Below are 15,842 nucleotides of genomic sequence, written 5' to 3'. Positions count from 1 at the left end.
CTCCGCAAAGGGGCACCATCCCCTCTTCTTCCTCAGCCCCTGGCAGATGGGTTCAGAGCAGCCGGCTGATTGGGGTCCCTTCTGTACCCCTCATATTGGCCTCACCCCTAGTCCTCCAGCCTGAGACTCGAATCAAGATGGAACTGCACTCTTGGCTCCTTAGGGGGCAGTGAGAACAAGCCTCTCCGACAGATATCAGAGGAGAGAACCCCCACCCTCAGCCTAGTGCGCCCTGAAAGTGTACAGGAAATGGGCCGAAGCAGGGGTTGGATGGATTTTGGCAAAATAAAAGGCATCTACGTAGCAGGGAAAGGCGTGCTGTTCTGGGCTAAGCACAGTGACGGGTGAAGGAAAGGGGGGGACGTGGCTGTGACCTCCACACAGCGTCACGTGCAGAAATGGTGGGAGGGGTACGGCTTCCGAGGAAAAACATGACCCGGATGACGCGGAGCCCCGGGCAGTCAGCAAACCAGGGCCATGATCCCGGAGACAAGCTGCTCACAGAGGAAGGCCCATGGCTGCGGGGCAGGCGTGGCTCAGGGGAGGCAAGCGCAGCCCTCCAGCACCACGCGGGCCCAGGGGTGCCTAGGTGCAGGGGCCGTGCCCAGGCCTTGCCCCCCTCATCACGTGCAGTGGCAGCCCCCCGGCAGAGGGGGGCAGTGGGGAGCAGTGGGGAGCAGTGGGGGCTGTCAGGTGCGGCGGGCTTGCTGGGGGGAGCGGGAGGGGGGGAGGCCTCTCCGCCCGCAGAGCACTCCGGGTTGAGCTGTCGGTCAAGGGCAGGCTCCGTAGGAATACGGACTGTTGCGGAAGGTGAGAGAAGGCTGGCCGGACGCCTGTGAGGGACCCTCAGAGGCGGGCCCTTCACAGCCAGGTGCTCACCTGGACAGAGGGTGCGGGTGGGGCTGGGGTGGGCTGCCAGAGAGCCCGCCAGGCTCATCTGAGAGGAGAAGTATTAGGGAGGGAGGGAAGGAGGGAAAGAAATCAGGGAGAAGCAAAGAGCAGGAGAGAAGGGAGGAAATGGGGAGGGAGGGACACTCGTGAGGCCTCGGAACAGGCACCACACGTTGGCCTCCGACCGCAGCCTGGCTCCCCCGGGACAGCGGAGCCTGCCCTCTCCTCCTGGCTGCCAACCCTCCTCGTTCCCCCAAACCTTCCTGGGCCAACGGCGTCTCCCCAGAGTATTCCAATCCCCCAGGGACCAGCCCTATTGCAGAACCCTTACCAGTAGCGTCATGACCTACTTGTAATCTCAGCCATGTCCCCAGTGATCTCCGAACCACACACATCTGCAGCCACCTGGTGCCCATTTCCAGACACAGGTGTTGGGGTTCCCCTGCAGGAGGACATCCGCCCGCCTCTGCAGAGGCTCTGAGCTCTGCTGACTGCTGCGACCCTCTTCAGGCGGCTGCTTCTTGGTGGGGTCTGGGGCACAGGACCCGCACCATGTCCACCACCAGGTCTGGCCAAGGCCCTGCTGCCTCGCTTGATCCAGGATGACCCACCTGTGCTGGCCCTTCCTCTGGCAGGCCCTCGGGACCCTGGCCTGGGTCTGGTCGAGGGTGCACCTGAATCCTCACACACAGGCCCCGTGCCACCCTAACCTTAGTTCTGGATGGTTCCGAAGGAAGAATCAGAACATGTCCTGGCCAAGCCCTCGGGGGAGCGGAAACTCACCGGTAAGTGCCCAAGGAGAGGCGTGATACTGTCAGAAACGTAGAGGATGCTGCCGTCCGTCGTCACGGCGATGATGAAGCCGTCCAATGCCTGCAGAAAACGCAGCAGCGAAGGCCCTTAGTCATGCTTTCAGGCGGAGGAGGTCACGGAAGCCGAGGACCCCGTGGCATGACACTGGCTTTGCTTTGTGAGCCTGAGAATATTCCCACACGTGACCTCATAGAACTTCTCTGCCTGGCACTCGGGATGGATTCCTAAAACCTGAAACCTCGGTGAGATACCCGACCTCCTGGTGTCATGAATCAAAACTGAGCACGGGAGTTACCTGCGGGTTTTAGTGGTAAGCACACTATTGGGCTGAATCAGAAATATCATCATTTCCATGAAAAGATGCCAGTGATATTTCACGTTCCCTGGCCCCCGCCCCCAATACACTGAGTTTAGTACCGAACATTCACTGAAAGGTATCAGACGGGAGCGAGGCAGTCAAGGGAGCGCGTCTGCCCCAGGACCTTTGCAGCACCCGCAGCCACGAGCAGCGGGAGCCGGGCGCAGCGCTGCGAGGCTCAAGTAGGTGCAGACATATCTGAGAAAGACTGAAAATTCGTTCATTTAAGATGTTTTTACTGAGCACCTGCTGTGTGCCGGGTGCACTGCTCTGGTGGTTGTGTGGGCAAGACTCGGGCAGCGGTGTTTTCTCAGACGCTTTTGCTGCGTTGTTTTCAGATTCCTTACCGGACGCTCACGGCTGCCCTAAGGCGCCCTGAAACTTGACTCTAACCCTCGACACACAGGTCAGCAGCAGCCGGGGCTGTGCTGGCAGCTGGCTCCCCCGCAGCGATGAGCTGGGAGAACCCAGGCCCGGGGCAGAAGCGCGCTGAGGCAGCCCGGGGCGGTGGCAGGGCCGTCGCTGTCAACCCACCGCTGCGGCTTCACCCGCCGCATCTCTCAGATACCATCCTCCCCCCCCCCCCCCCCGGGCTTTCTCTGCTTTGGGGGAAAAACCCAAACTGAAATCCGAACTTAGAAAGCTCTAGAAGTATCTCGTGTGCACTCAGCTAGACCCTCCCAGGCACGTCCACAGGGAGGGGGTCCCTCCCCCCAGGAAAATGAGCACTGGGGTCACTTACTACATTTATGGACCGCAGGGTTTAAGACTGAAAATATTTATTATAGCACATTTCTTAAGCGGACGGCATCCTTGTGGATCACATCAGTGGTTTTCAACTGGGGGCAATTTTGGCCCCTGTGGACACCCGGCAATGTCTAGATACGTATTTGGTTGTCACTACTGGGGGGGGGGTGCTGCTGACATCTAACGGGAAGAGGCCAAGGATGCTTTGAAATGTCCTACAATGCCCAGGACAGCCCCACAACAAAGAACACCAGGTCCGAAATGTCATCAGTGCTGAGAAGCCCTGGGTCAGACTCACGGTCATGGTGAACACAGAGTACATCCTAGTAACTTTCATTTCTTTTTCCCTCAAGTATTTTTCAAAATGGTTTTTAAATTGCATTTTCAGAGCTCCTGGAGGTGAATTTTTTTAAGAGGTGGGGGCACTGCTGATGTGTCAGCAGGACCTTTTTGGAAAAAGCAGATTAGAGTACAGGGAAAAGTGGGAGCAAAACACATTGTCTTCCTGCACAGTGAGCCCACGCCCCATCTTCCTGCACAGTGAGCCCACACCTCATCTTTCTGCACAGTGAGCCCACACCTCATCTTTCTGCACAGTGAGCCCACGCCCCATCTCCCTGCACAGTGAGCCCACGCCCCATCTTTCTGCACAGTGAGCCCACGCCCCATCTCCCTGCACAATGAGCCCACGCCCCATCTCCCTGCACAGTGAGCCCAAACCCATCTCCCTGCACAATGAGCCCACGCCCCATCTCCCTGCACAGTGAGCCCAAACCCATCTCCCTGCACAGTGAGCCCACGCCCCATCTCCCTGCACAGTGAGCCCACGCCCCATCTCCCTGCACAGTGAGCCCACGCCCCATCTCCCTGCACAGTGAGCCCATGCCCCATCTCCCTGCACAGTGAGCCCACACCTCATCTTTCTGCACAGTGAGCCCACGCCCCATCTTTCTGCACAGTGAGCCCACGCCCCATCTCCCTGCACAGTGAGCCCACGCCCCATCTTTCTGCACAGTGAGCCCACGCCCCATCTTTCTGCACAGTGAGCCCACGCCCCATCTTTCTGCACAGTGAGCCCACGCCCCATCTTTCTGCACAGTGAGCCCACGCCCCATCTTCCTGCACAGTGAGCCCACGCCCCATCTTTCTGCACAGTGAGCCCACGCCCCATCTTTCTGCACAGTGAGCCCACGCCCCATCTTTCTGCACAGTGAGCCCACGCCCCATCTTCCTGCACAGTGAGCCCACGCCCCATCTTTCTGCACAGTGAGCCCACGCCCCATCTCCCTGCACAGTGAGCCCACGCCCCATCTTTCTGCACAGTGAGCCCACGCCCCATCTCCCTGCACAGTGAGCCCACGCCCCATCTTTCTGCACTGTGAGCCCACGCCCCATCTCCCTGCACAGTGAGCCCACGCCCCATCTTTCTGCACAGTGAGCCCACGCCCCATCTTCCTGCACAGTGAGCCCACGCCCCATCTTTCTGCACAGTGAGCCCACGCCCCATCTCCCTGCACAGTGAGCCCACGCCCCATCTTTCTGCACAGTGAGCCCACGCCCCATCTCCCTGCACAGTGAGCCCACGCCCCATCTTTCTGCACTGTGAGCCCACGCCCCATCTTTCTGCACAGTGAGCCCACGCCCCATCTCCCTGCACAGTGAGCCCACGCCCCATCTTTCTGCACAGTGAGCCCACGCCCCATCTCCCTGCACAGTGAGCCCACGCCCCATCTTTCTGCACTGTGAGCCCACGCCCCATCTTTCTGCACAGTGAGCCCACGCCCCATCTCCCTGCACAGTGAGCCCACGCCCCATCTTTCTGCACTGTGAGCCCACGCCCCATCTTTCTGCACAGTGAGCCCACGCCCCATCTCCCTGCACAGTGAGCCCACGCCCCATCTTTCTGCACTGTGAGCCCACGCCCCATCTTTCTGCACAGTGAGCCCACGCCCCATCTCCCTGCACAGTGAGCCCACGCCCCATCTCCCTGCACAGTGAGCCCACGCCCCATCTTTCTGCACAGTGAGCCCACGCCCCATCTTTCTACACTGTGAGCCCACGCCCCATCTCCCTGCACAGTGAGCCCACGCCCCATCTCCCTGCACAGTGAGCCCACGCCCCATCTTTCTGCACAGTGAGCCCACGCCCCATCTCCCTGCACAGTGAGCCCACGCCCCATCTCCCTGCACAGTGAGCCCACGCCCCATCTCCCTGCACTGTGAGCCCACGCCCCATCTTCCTGCACAGTGAGCCCACGCCCCATCTTTCTGCACAGTGAGCCCACACCCCATCTTTCTGCACAGTGAGCCCACACCCCATCTCCCTGCACAGTGAGCCCACGCCCCATCTTTCTGCACAGTGAGCCCACGCCCCATCTCCCTGCACAGTGAGCCCACGCCCCATCTTTCTGCACAGTGAGCCCACGCCCCATCTTTCTGCACTGTGAGCCCACGCCCCTCTTGAATCTGTAAAGCAAATGGCTGTGAAAGGCTGGAGCTATTTATAGACGGAAGATGACTTTCATCAGCTCAGTCACCGGCCCTGCGCTGTGCGGCTGCTACGGGCGGGCTCTGGCTCTAGAAGCCCACTGGCCACATCTGAGGGGGACACACAAGACCTGACTGCACAGTGACATCCCCTCTCGATGTAAAGGCGACTCTGACAGAAGATTTGGGGACGCCAAAGATGCCGTAATGTCCCAAATTTTATACCTGCCACACAGCAGAGGGAAACGAAGCTGTCCCTTTCTGCCAGTTGCTGATTCTGATGTTCCTGTCTCTCGTGTTCTCTGGGACAGCCTCTGGGCTAAGAGAAGAGACTGCTGTAGCTTTTCTGAATAAAATTCAGAAATGCCACAAACTCCCTAAGTACCTGCCAACAGGGCTCTTCCTCCTTTGCACCTGCCCACGTGTTCGAATGTCTGTAGCCACAGCCTTCGCCAGCTTACCCCTGACCGGCTTGGCCGGTCTGTACCAAGTCATTCTGTCCTTTCACACCTCACGGCCATATGGGTCCCCCCTTTTTGCAAGAAGAGGCAAGAAGGAGGGATTTCCACCAAAGGCACCAGCAGCTTGGTTCCCTGGGGCTGATGGGTTCTGTCCTCATTTTAAAAGGGGACCTCTTTGCTCCCGAGACATGGCCTCTGGACTCCTCAGGCTCCCTCAGTGGCTCTGAGAAAACCTGGGGGAGGTGCAGCCGGGAGGGGACACACTGTGAGGAGGCTGCCCATGGGGTGACCACGCCACCCTGCAGGGTTACTGCTGGGTTTTCAACCCGGGGGTCAGGGGTTCCAGTGACTCGTCACCAGGTCTGTGTCTACTGAGGAGCAACAGGTTAGACAAGGAGCCTAGAGGAGCCCCAGATAAATCAAAAGCACTAGCTGGTGGGTTACCCCGACTCTTCACAGCTGCTGCGCCCACAAGGCCCGCTCATGGTGCTTAAAGAATGTGCATACAAATCTAAAAGCTTTTTCTAGAAATTCCAGCCTCCTGCCTTTCAGCTCAAATAATTACCTACTTTAAACTCTTTAAAAGCCTTGTTTCCTCAAACGGATTTGATCCTTTGAAACTTGCTGGAAAAACTGTTGCACTACAGGCTCTTACAAAGAGTTGGGTGCTATAGGGTTATGCATTTTAACTACTTTTCCCTTAGAATTAAAAGATAATTTACATTAAAGTAGCATAATGATGCATTAATTCAACATGACGTTTCACAAGACACTTCACTGAGACACTTAGAATGAGTTGCTCCTGGGGGTATTCTGTAGTTCCTCTAAATATAGTTCAAGTGTTTATTAATATGTTTCTATTTCATAATGTTTGGACATTTTCATCCTGGCGTTTCTTACTCTAGGACTTTCTGTCTCCTGCATGGCTCGTCTGTGTCAATTAGAGCTCCCCTCAGTCTTAGGTGGGCACTTAAGGGGGTATGTAGAAAGGTTTATCCCATGAAACTCTCCAAAACCTTGCCAGGAGCCCCTGAGACAGAGCCAGTGTCTTCCTTTGGCTGAACCCATCTGTCCCACTTTCCTTCTCACTTAGGGCCTGGACATGCCACAGGGGCTCCCTGCTCTCACATTCATACACGCCAGGCCTGTGCCCCCTTAGATGCCAGAGCAGCCAGCCAGAGCGTTTGTAGGCTTGTCCTCATGTGCTGGGAGAAGTTTCACCCACATACAAGCACAGAGCATTAAGGAATTCCCCTGGCTCAGACCGGCCAGGCTGCCACAGCACAGCCCTGCAGGCGGTGTGGGCACCTCGCCCGCCCGAGGGGAAATGCGAGTCTCTCAGCACCCGGAGGGCGCCCTGGGGCGGGGGCACAGGGCCCTAACGGCTGACACCCACCTGCCACGTGGGTGCAATGTGAACTCAAGCTAAAAGTATGACTTTAAAAGGAGACACGTTTTCAAAATGTGTTCTCCTAAGGGAAAGAGTAGTCACTGCATTCTCAAGGGGGGCCTGAGCAGGAAGACAGTGCGAGATGGAGTCTTGCCCCTCCCCTGCCTCCGCTCGCCTCCCAGCTCCCCACTGGGTGACCTCTGGTTGGGAGACCCCGACGGGGCTGCCCTGCAGTCACTATGGCAACAGTGCACACACAGTCGGTTTGGGGACCCTTGCTTAGAGGGCCCAACTCGGTAGCCAAAACATAAGCAGCAGCGGGACAGCTTCAGGCGGGTTTCTGTTTCAAGACTCTTTCCAGGACCAAGAACAGCTGTTTACTTGGGCATAGGGTCTTACATGGAACAAGCAGCTACACTTTCATCTGCAACCAGTTGAGCCAGTTTGAAAGTGCGTCTCACCTCCAGCATCAGCTGCGTGAACTCTTCATCGCTGAGGAAGGAAGGCTTCCAGTCCTGTTGAATATCACAGAAGTCCATTTGTGCTGAGACTTCTAAAAACACACAAACAAGCTTTTATATCCAAAGGCACCCAGGCACTGGGGTTAACAAATGAAGCACAAGTCACGTCTATGAAACTCCATGCAATCCTCTGTGTCGTTTAATGAAAGAAGTCAATATAAGCACATACATTACCCTGGTTGCCAAGGACTGGGAACTTTGAATGTAATGGGCCTAAAAACACCCCTTAATGTTTTCACACCCATTTAATGAGCCTCTGGGAGGAGAGTACCCCACCCTTCCGTGGGCGCAGTGCCTGCTGCCAGCAGGTGGCACAGTGCCCTTGAACTGCCACTTGACAAAGCCCATCAGCAGCAGCTGGAGTTGTCAAGGCAACAGGAGCAGACTGGCCTGGTGGGACATTCTTGAGCTGCTTTTTAAAAATTTTGGTCAAAGAAGTTTAGACATGTGATTTTCAAAATTCTAGAAACAGGTTAGGCATGTGGTATATAACTGACTGCGTCTCTGCAGGATGTAATGTATTCTTAGCATTTCCCGGCACCCGAGTGTAAGGTGTGATACAAACGCATGTCACTGAATTGCTTTTAAAGCCAGGATTTATTCTTCTCAAACTTTCCTGGGTTAATCTATACTTTGGTTCTGTAACTACCTTGTACTGATGGTATTATTCATGTCAGTAAATTCAGTGGTCATTGGTTGACGCAGAATATCCTTAAATATGCTGCTTCTTCAGCATTTTTGAAAGTGTTTGCTTCATTACTAAAATGTCTCCAGTAAGGTTATTACCAACAGTGCACCTGCTACATCGGGCGCCCTCGCTATCCCTCCAGCTTCCCCTCTACCCTTCGCCAACGCTTTGCTTCACTTTACACAGTAAGAGGTTTCGTTAGGGAGTCTTTTCTTGGTGCTAAGAACAACTGAAGTACCTCTGATTTATCTCCTACCTCCAAGGAAAAAACTAACGCGTTCAACAACTTCCTGGAAAATGCAAACTGCTCAGACAGATATTCTATAAACTGTAAATTAGGAGAAACATCGGGGGTTCTCCTCTGACCTGGGTTGTTGGTGGCCTTGCTTATGTGCAGCGTGGAGACTGCATCCTGCCCTGTGAGCGGATGGATCTGAGTGAATTCAGCGGTTACACGTGAATGAGGTGATGTGAGGGGCTCAGTGACCTGTGACTATAGTCCTTCTGTGCTCCATCACCCAGTGTCCTCACAATGCCCGGCTCTGCCGGGATGGTTTCTTCCTTTGAGATTTTGGAAAGAACAAGTTGCTGCCACCAATGGGGCCAGAGGTTAAATGCACCCTAGAAAGTAGAGGCCAGGCCAGTGTTCATTCTGGGGTGCTGGCTGAGGCAAGGAAGACAGGGTGAAGCTCTCATGTCCTTAAACAAATGAATGCCACAGTTTGACCACTTAGAAGAAAAATGGACCGAGGATATGCTAATAAACTAATCCTGTAAATGCCCTCCACCTTTCTCAACTCATCAACTCATCTGTGAAATTATTTTGACCATTAGGATCAAACTGTAAATTAACTGTCCAGAAGAGTCTACTCGGCAGTCCAAATTTAATTTAGGGGGAAGTCCATTCAACTGAATGGTAAAGGAACAGGAAAGGCCCATTTCTTCTACATAAGTAACTTTCAGGCCAGTCGGAGTGGCTGGGTACTTTCTAAACAACAGCATGACAATGCTGGAAGAAGATACTTCCCTCACTTGGTATTTCAATAATTTGATTATCGTTCTTAGAAGAAGTGAAGGCTCAGTGTATAGCATAATATGTCTCAAAGCAAGCAAAAAATATTAAGTGGGAAATAAAATTCAGTGTTACAGTCATGTATCCACTGGCATCTGAGGTGACCAGCATCATTAGCTACAGGCAGCCGGGCAGGATACCAAGGAGGTGTGGTCACAGTGGGTTCCAACAGGGGAATCAAAACCGCCTGGAAGCAATTTTGCAGAAAAACAATGCAACTAACAGCTAACCCCCCAATTCCCTGTAGTGTCAGGTGGTAGCTGTGCTTGGAGCGCTCACCTCCTGACTGCTCTGAGGATGAGCACTGAGGAGCAGTGTATCTCTGCCTGTATGTGGTCAAAGAAAAGCCTGGAAAATGGGGCAAAAACTCTCTCCCGGGCTGGGTGAAGCGGATCCCGCCCGGCAGGGACATTTCTCCTGTTCTGCAGCCTCTCCACCGCCTGCCCGCGAACTAAGGCAAACACTGAAGCGGCGGCGATGAGGCGCGGGGCCGGCTGTCGGCGGAAAACGACACTGAATCAGCTGGAGACTCACGCAGGACAGGGACGTGTGCCGGCCTCACGGGCCCTGCAGGGCGGTGTTTAGAGGGATGTGCACCAGGAGCGTCCAGTGCACCTGGTTCCACAGTTTAGGGGCCTTTCTCTTCTATGGATAATGTCTGCGCACAACTGCTCCGCAGAGGGACGTGGCCAGACCCTCACTTTAGCTCGAATAACTCCAAAGGGAACACGCAGGCTTTGCAGAATCAGGGTTTACCTCGCAAGCTGAGAAAATGGGGATGTTTGAAAAATGAATGAGAAAAGAGCGAAGTAATTATAACTATGCCCGGGCCGATCATCTTTCCTTCCTCATGACGTGGCCTCCCTTTAGCATGAAGGCAGAAAGCAGGTCTAAACCTGCCGCTCTTAGCCCTGGCTGCGCGCTGGGATCACCCCGGGGTCGTCAACACCACGGAGGCCGGGCCCAGCCCAGGGGAGCACTGCTGGAAAGCTTTCCGTGCCCACAGCAGGCAGTCCCGACTCGTAGTGTTTGCTCTCTTTTGAGGTGTAAGTGCTCCCACAGCGGAGCCGGCTCCCGCTCTCCACTGTGGTTCCACCCCTAAAAGCCCTGATCATGGATCTGTGAGGTGTGGCCCAGTTATACGTGTTTTTAAAAGCTCCTCAGGTGAGTCTAGTGGGCAGCAAGCTTGAGGACCAGTAATCTAAATGGCCACCCTAATGAACCGCTACAGTGTAGCTATGATACAAATATCCGTAGGAGCCCACAAATCACCTCCTGAGGAGGAGCAGGGTGGCGTAGTGTTAAGAACTTGGGCTCTGGCCCAGCCGGCGTGGCTCAGCTGTTCAGCGTCGACCTAGGATCCAGGAGATCTCAGTTCGATTCCCGGTCAGGGCACATGCCTGGGTTGCAGGCTTGATCCCCAGTTGGGGGTGTGCAGGAGGCAGCCGATTAATGACTCTGATAATTGATGTTTCTCTCTCTCTCTCCCTCTCCCTTCCTCTTTCTGAAATCAATAAAGGTATATTAAAAAGAAGAAGAAGAAAAAAAGAACTTGGGCTCTGGAGGTAGACTGCCTGGCGTAAGTTCGGCACTGTCCTGGCCGTCTGCACTACCTCTGTGCCTTGGTTGCCTCATCTGTGAAATGGCACTAACTCAAGCAGCGTGTGAATCTCAGATGCACTGTGAAACAGCCCTGAGAACGGCGCTTGCCTGGCTCATGGTGAGCCCTGAGTAAATGCCGATCATGTGATTCTCTACCCTGTCGCAGATGCCTGTGGAGTTCATGTCCATTTGGATTATCAGTAAAGTTATAGTTTGTTTTTGTTTTTTGCTTTAATCCAAATTTTGTTTCAACCACTATATTTCTCCATAAAATCTGCCATGGATTTTCTGTTTTCTTTTGAATATGAGCTCACAGAGGATAAGTGGGATACTGAGTGATCCTGGTTGCATTTAAGTGCACTGTGCAGAGTAGTCAGTCCCATGAAAAAGGCGAGACGAAGACACGAGCTCCTCGTGTTAGAAGGCTGCATTTCTGCTGATTGATCCTTTCAGGGCCTAGATCTGACAATTCTGTAATTCCACAGCCAGCAGAGCCCTGCATAAATGTCACACTGATGAACTTGATCCCAGCTGTCCTATTTAACAGCTGTCTTGCCTTTCGGTGGCACTGACCTAGTTTGAGTAATTTGCACACAATTTCTTGGTAATCAAACCAACCTGCTATTTCACTTGGGCAAATCATTATTGCAGAAGTATAACCATTCCGATTAGCTCCTGGGGCCATCAAGTACTGTGCCACTGTACTCCTATAACTGATAAGGGTCTAGTATTTACAATATATGAAAAACAACCTAACAACAAAAAGGTAAATAATTCAATTTAAAAATGGGCAAAGGATTTCAATAGACAATTCACTAAAGAAGATATATAGATAGCTAATAAGCACATAAAAAGCTCAACATTATTAATAATTAGGCAAATACAATCAAAACCACAACGAGATATCGCTTCACACCCACCAGGAAGATGATAGACGCGTGTGCGCACATGTAGGAGCAGACGACAAGCAGTGCTGCTGAGGATACGGACAGACTGGAGCCCTCAGACATGACTGCAGAAAATGTAAAGTCCTGCAGCCAGTCTGAGAAACAGCTTGTTAGTTCCTCAAAACGTTAAACACTGAGTTGCCATTTGACCCAGCAATAGCCCTTCCAGGTATATATCCAAGAGAACTGAAAAGATGTATCCAAACAACAGATTCTACCTGTGTGATGATAGCAGCATTATTTTTTAAAGTTTATTTTTTATTGTTGACAGTAGTACGGATGTTCCCTAATTTCCCCCCACGTACCCATTCCACACAGCCCCCCCCAGGCCTTCACCACACCACTGTCTGTGTCCATGGCCTATGCATATATTCATGTAAGTTCTTGGTTAATCTCCTCCCGACCCCCCCTTCCCCCCAGATCTGTCAGTCTGTTCCATGCACCCATGTCTCTGGACCTATTTTGTCCATCAGATAATTTTGTTCATTAGATTCCACATATAAGTGAAACTATGTGATGTTTGTCTCTCTCTGCCTAGTTTATCTCACTCAGCATAATACTCTCCAGGTCCCTCCATGCTGTCCCAAAGGGCACCAGGATCTTCTTCTTTGCAGCTGCGTAGTATCCACGGTGTGAATGTCCCCCAGCTTTTCATCCATCACCTACTGGTGGGCACCTGGGCTGTTTCCAGATCTTAGCTGTTGTAAGCTGTGCTGCTATGAGCATAGGGGGGCATAGATTCTTTCTGATTAGTGTTTCAGGATTCTTAGGATACATTCCTAGGAGTGGGATCACTGGGTTAAAGGGTAATTTCCTTTTTAAGTTTTTGAGGCCCCTCCACACTGTTTTCCATAGTGGCCGCCCCAGTCTGCATTCCCACCAGCAGTGCACCAGGGTCCCCTTCCCCACACCCTCGCCAGCACATGTCGTTTGTTGATTTGTTGATGGAGCCATTCTGACAGGTGTGAGGTGACACCTCATTGTGGTTTAATTTGCATCTCTCTGAGGATTAGTGACATTGAGCGTTTTCTCATATGTCTCTTGGCCTCTGTGTGTCCTCTTTGGAGAAGTGTCTATTCAGGTCCTTTGCCTATTATTTAATTGGATGGTTTTGTCTCCCTTTTATTAAGTTGTATGAATTCTTTATATGTTTTGGAAATTAATCCTTTATCAGATGTATCATTGGTGAGTATGTTCTCCCACACAGTGGGCTCCCTTTTCATTTTGTTGATGGTTTCTTTGCTGTGCAGAAGCTTTTCAATTTGATGCAGTCCCATTGGTTTATTTTCTCCTTTGTTTCTGTTGCCCTAGGAGATGTATCGGTGAAAATTCTGCTATGTGAGATGTCTGAGATTTTATTGCCTATGTTTTCTTCCAGGATTTTTATGGCTTTGCAACTTACATTTAAGTCTTTTATCCATTTTGAGTTTATTCTTGTGCATGGTGTAAGTTGGTGGTCTGGTTTCATTTTTTTGCATGTACCTGTCCAATTTTCCCAGCACCACTTATTGAAGAGACTGTCTTTACTCCATTGTACGCTCCTGCCTCCTTTGTCAAATATTAATCGAGTGTAATGGCTTGAGTCGATTTCTGGTTTCTCTGTTCTGTTCCATTGACCTATATGTCTGATCTTGTGCCAGGACCAGGCTGTTTTGATTACAGTGGCTTTTAGTATAACTTGACATCTGGTATTGTGATCCCTCCAACTCTGTTCTTCTTTCTCAAGATGGCTGTGGCTATTCGGGGTCATCTTTGGTTCCATATAAATTTTTGGAATATTTGTTTTAGATCTGTGAAATATGCTGTTGGTATTTTAATAGGGATGGCACTGAATCTATAGATTGCTTTGGGTAGTGTGGACATTTTAATGATGTTAGTTCTTCCAATCCATGAGCACAGTATATGCTTCCACTTGTTTATGTCTTCCTCTATTTTTTCAATGTCCTATGGTTTTCCAAGTACAGGCCTTTTACTTCCTTGACTAAGTTTATTCCTAGGTATCTTTTGTTGTTGTTGTTGCAATGGTAAATGGGATTTTTTTTTTTTTTTTCAGTTTCTCTTTCTGAGAGTTCATTAAAGTGTTATCAATTTCTGGGTATTAATTTTGTATCCTGCTTTTTTGCCAAATTCATTTATTAAATCTAGTAGATTTTTGGTGGAGTTCTTAGGGTTTTCTATGTACAATATCATGTCATCTGCAAATAATGACAGTTCTACTTCCTCCATTAAGTTTGGATGCCTTTTATGTTTTCTTCCTGTCTGGTGGCTGTGGCGAGGACTTCCAGTACTATGTTGAATAAGAGAGTGAAAGTGGACATTCCCTGTCTTGTTCCTGATCTTAAGAGAAATGGTTTTAGTTTTTGCCCATTGAGTGTGATGGTGGCTGTAGGTCTGTCATACATGGCTTTTATTATGTTGAGGTGTGATCCCTCTACTCCCACTTTGCTGGGAGTTTTTATCAAAAATGGGTGCTGGATTTTGTCGAATTCTTTTTCTGTGTCTATAGATATGATCATGTGATTTTTATTCTTCATTTTGTTTATGTGATGTATCACATTTATTCATTTGTGAATATTACACCAGCCTTGCATCCCTGGAATAAATCCCACTTCGTCGCGGTGCATGATCTTTTTAATGTATTACTGGATCCCATTTGCTAATATTACTGCTTCAATTTCTTTAGTTGTTATCGGCCTATTCAGTTTTTCTGATTCTTTCTGATTCAGTTTTGAAAGATTGTAGGTTTCTAGGAATTTGTCCATTTCATCCAGGTTGTCCAGTTTGTTCACATATAATTAATTGCTCATAGTATTTTCTTACGATCCTTTGTATTTCTGTTGGGTCAGTTGTTATTTCACCTTTATCATTTCTGATTTTGTTTATTTGGGTCCTCCCTCTTTGTTTCTTGACCAGCCTGGCTAGTGGTTCATTGATCTTGTTTATCTTTTCAAAGAACCAGCTCTTGGTTTCATCAATATTTCGCATTGTTTTTTTGTTTTTTTTTAGTCTCTACGTCATTTATTTCTGCTCTGACCTTTATGATTTCTTTCCTTCCACTTATTCTGGGGTTTTCTTGTTGTTCTTTTTCTAATTATTTTAGTTTTAGGATTAGAGAATTTATTAGAAATATTTTGTTTTTTGAGGTAGGCCTGTGGTGCTGTGAACTTCCCTCTCAGGACTGCTTTCATTGTGTCCCACAGATATTGGGTTGTTGTGTGATCATTTTCATTTGTTTCCAGAAAGTTTTTGATTTCTTTCTTGATCTCTTTGGTAACCCATTCACTGTTTAAAAACATGCTTTTTAGTCTCCATGTGTTTAAATGTTTTTGAGGTTGTTGTTTTTTTTTTAATTGTAGTTGATTTCTAGTTTCATGCTACTGTGATCCAAGAAGATGCTTGATATGATTTCAATCTTCTTGAACATGTACATACTTGTTTTGTGTCCTAAGTGTGCTCTATCTTTGAGAATGTCCTGTGTGCACTTGAGAAGAATGTATATTCTGCAGCTTTGGGATGAAATGTTCTGTAAATGTCAATTAAATCCATCTGACTGTGTCTTTTAAGGTCACTGTTTCCTTGTTGATTTTTTGCCTGGAAGATCTATCCAGTGAAACGAGTGGGATGTTCAAGTCCCCTAGTATGACTGTATTGCTGTCGATCTCTCCCTTAAAGTCCTCCAGGAGGCTTGTTTTTTTTAAATATATATTTAGGTGCTCCTATGTTGGGTGCATATGTGTTTACCAGGGTTATATCCTTTTGTTGGACCAATGCCTTTAGTATTATGTAGTGACCTTTCTTGTCTCTCGTTACGGTCTTCATTTGAAGTCTATTTTGTTCAATATGAGTTTTGCTACCCCAGCTTTTTT

The 15,842-nt window shown here is 50.2% G+C and overlaps 1 protein-coding gene across 1 annotated transcript in view; it reads right to left on the bottom strand.

Moving 5' to 3' along the window:
* Positions 1 to 15,842, bottom strand: part of NPAS2 (neuronal PAS domain protein 2) — a 140,135-nt gene that overhangs the window by 46,682 nt on the left and 77,611 nt on the right. Inside the window, exons 4-5 of the mRNA XM_081155769.1 lie at positions 7,608 to 7,699; positions 1,675 to 1,764 (exon numbers count right to left, since the gene is read on the bottom strand). Of these exons, the coding sequence (XP_081011895.1) occupies positions 1,675 to 1,764; positions 7,608 to 7,699 (182 nt within the window). The remainder of the gene's footprint in view (positions 1 to 1,674; positions 1,765 to 7,607; positions 7,700 to 15,842) is intronic.

This window comes from Miniopterus schreibersii (genome assembly GCF_964146895.1).
Source record: "Miniopterus schreibersii genome assembly, chromosome: 13".
In the NCBI taxonomy this organism is placed as follows: domain Eukaryota; kingdom Metazoa; phylum Chordata; class Mammalia; order Chiroptera; family Miniopteridae; genus Miniopterus; species Miniopterus schreibersii.
Note: the sequence above shows the minus strand (reverse complement) of the source record. Positions and strands in the feature narration are given on the sequence as shown.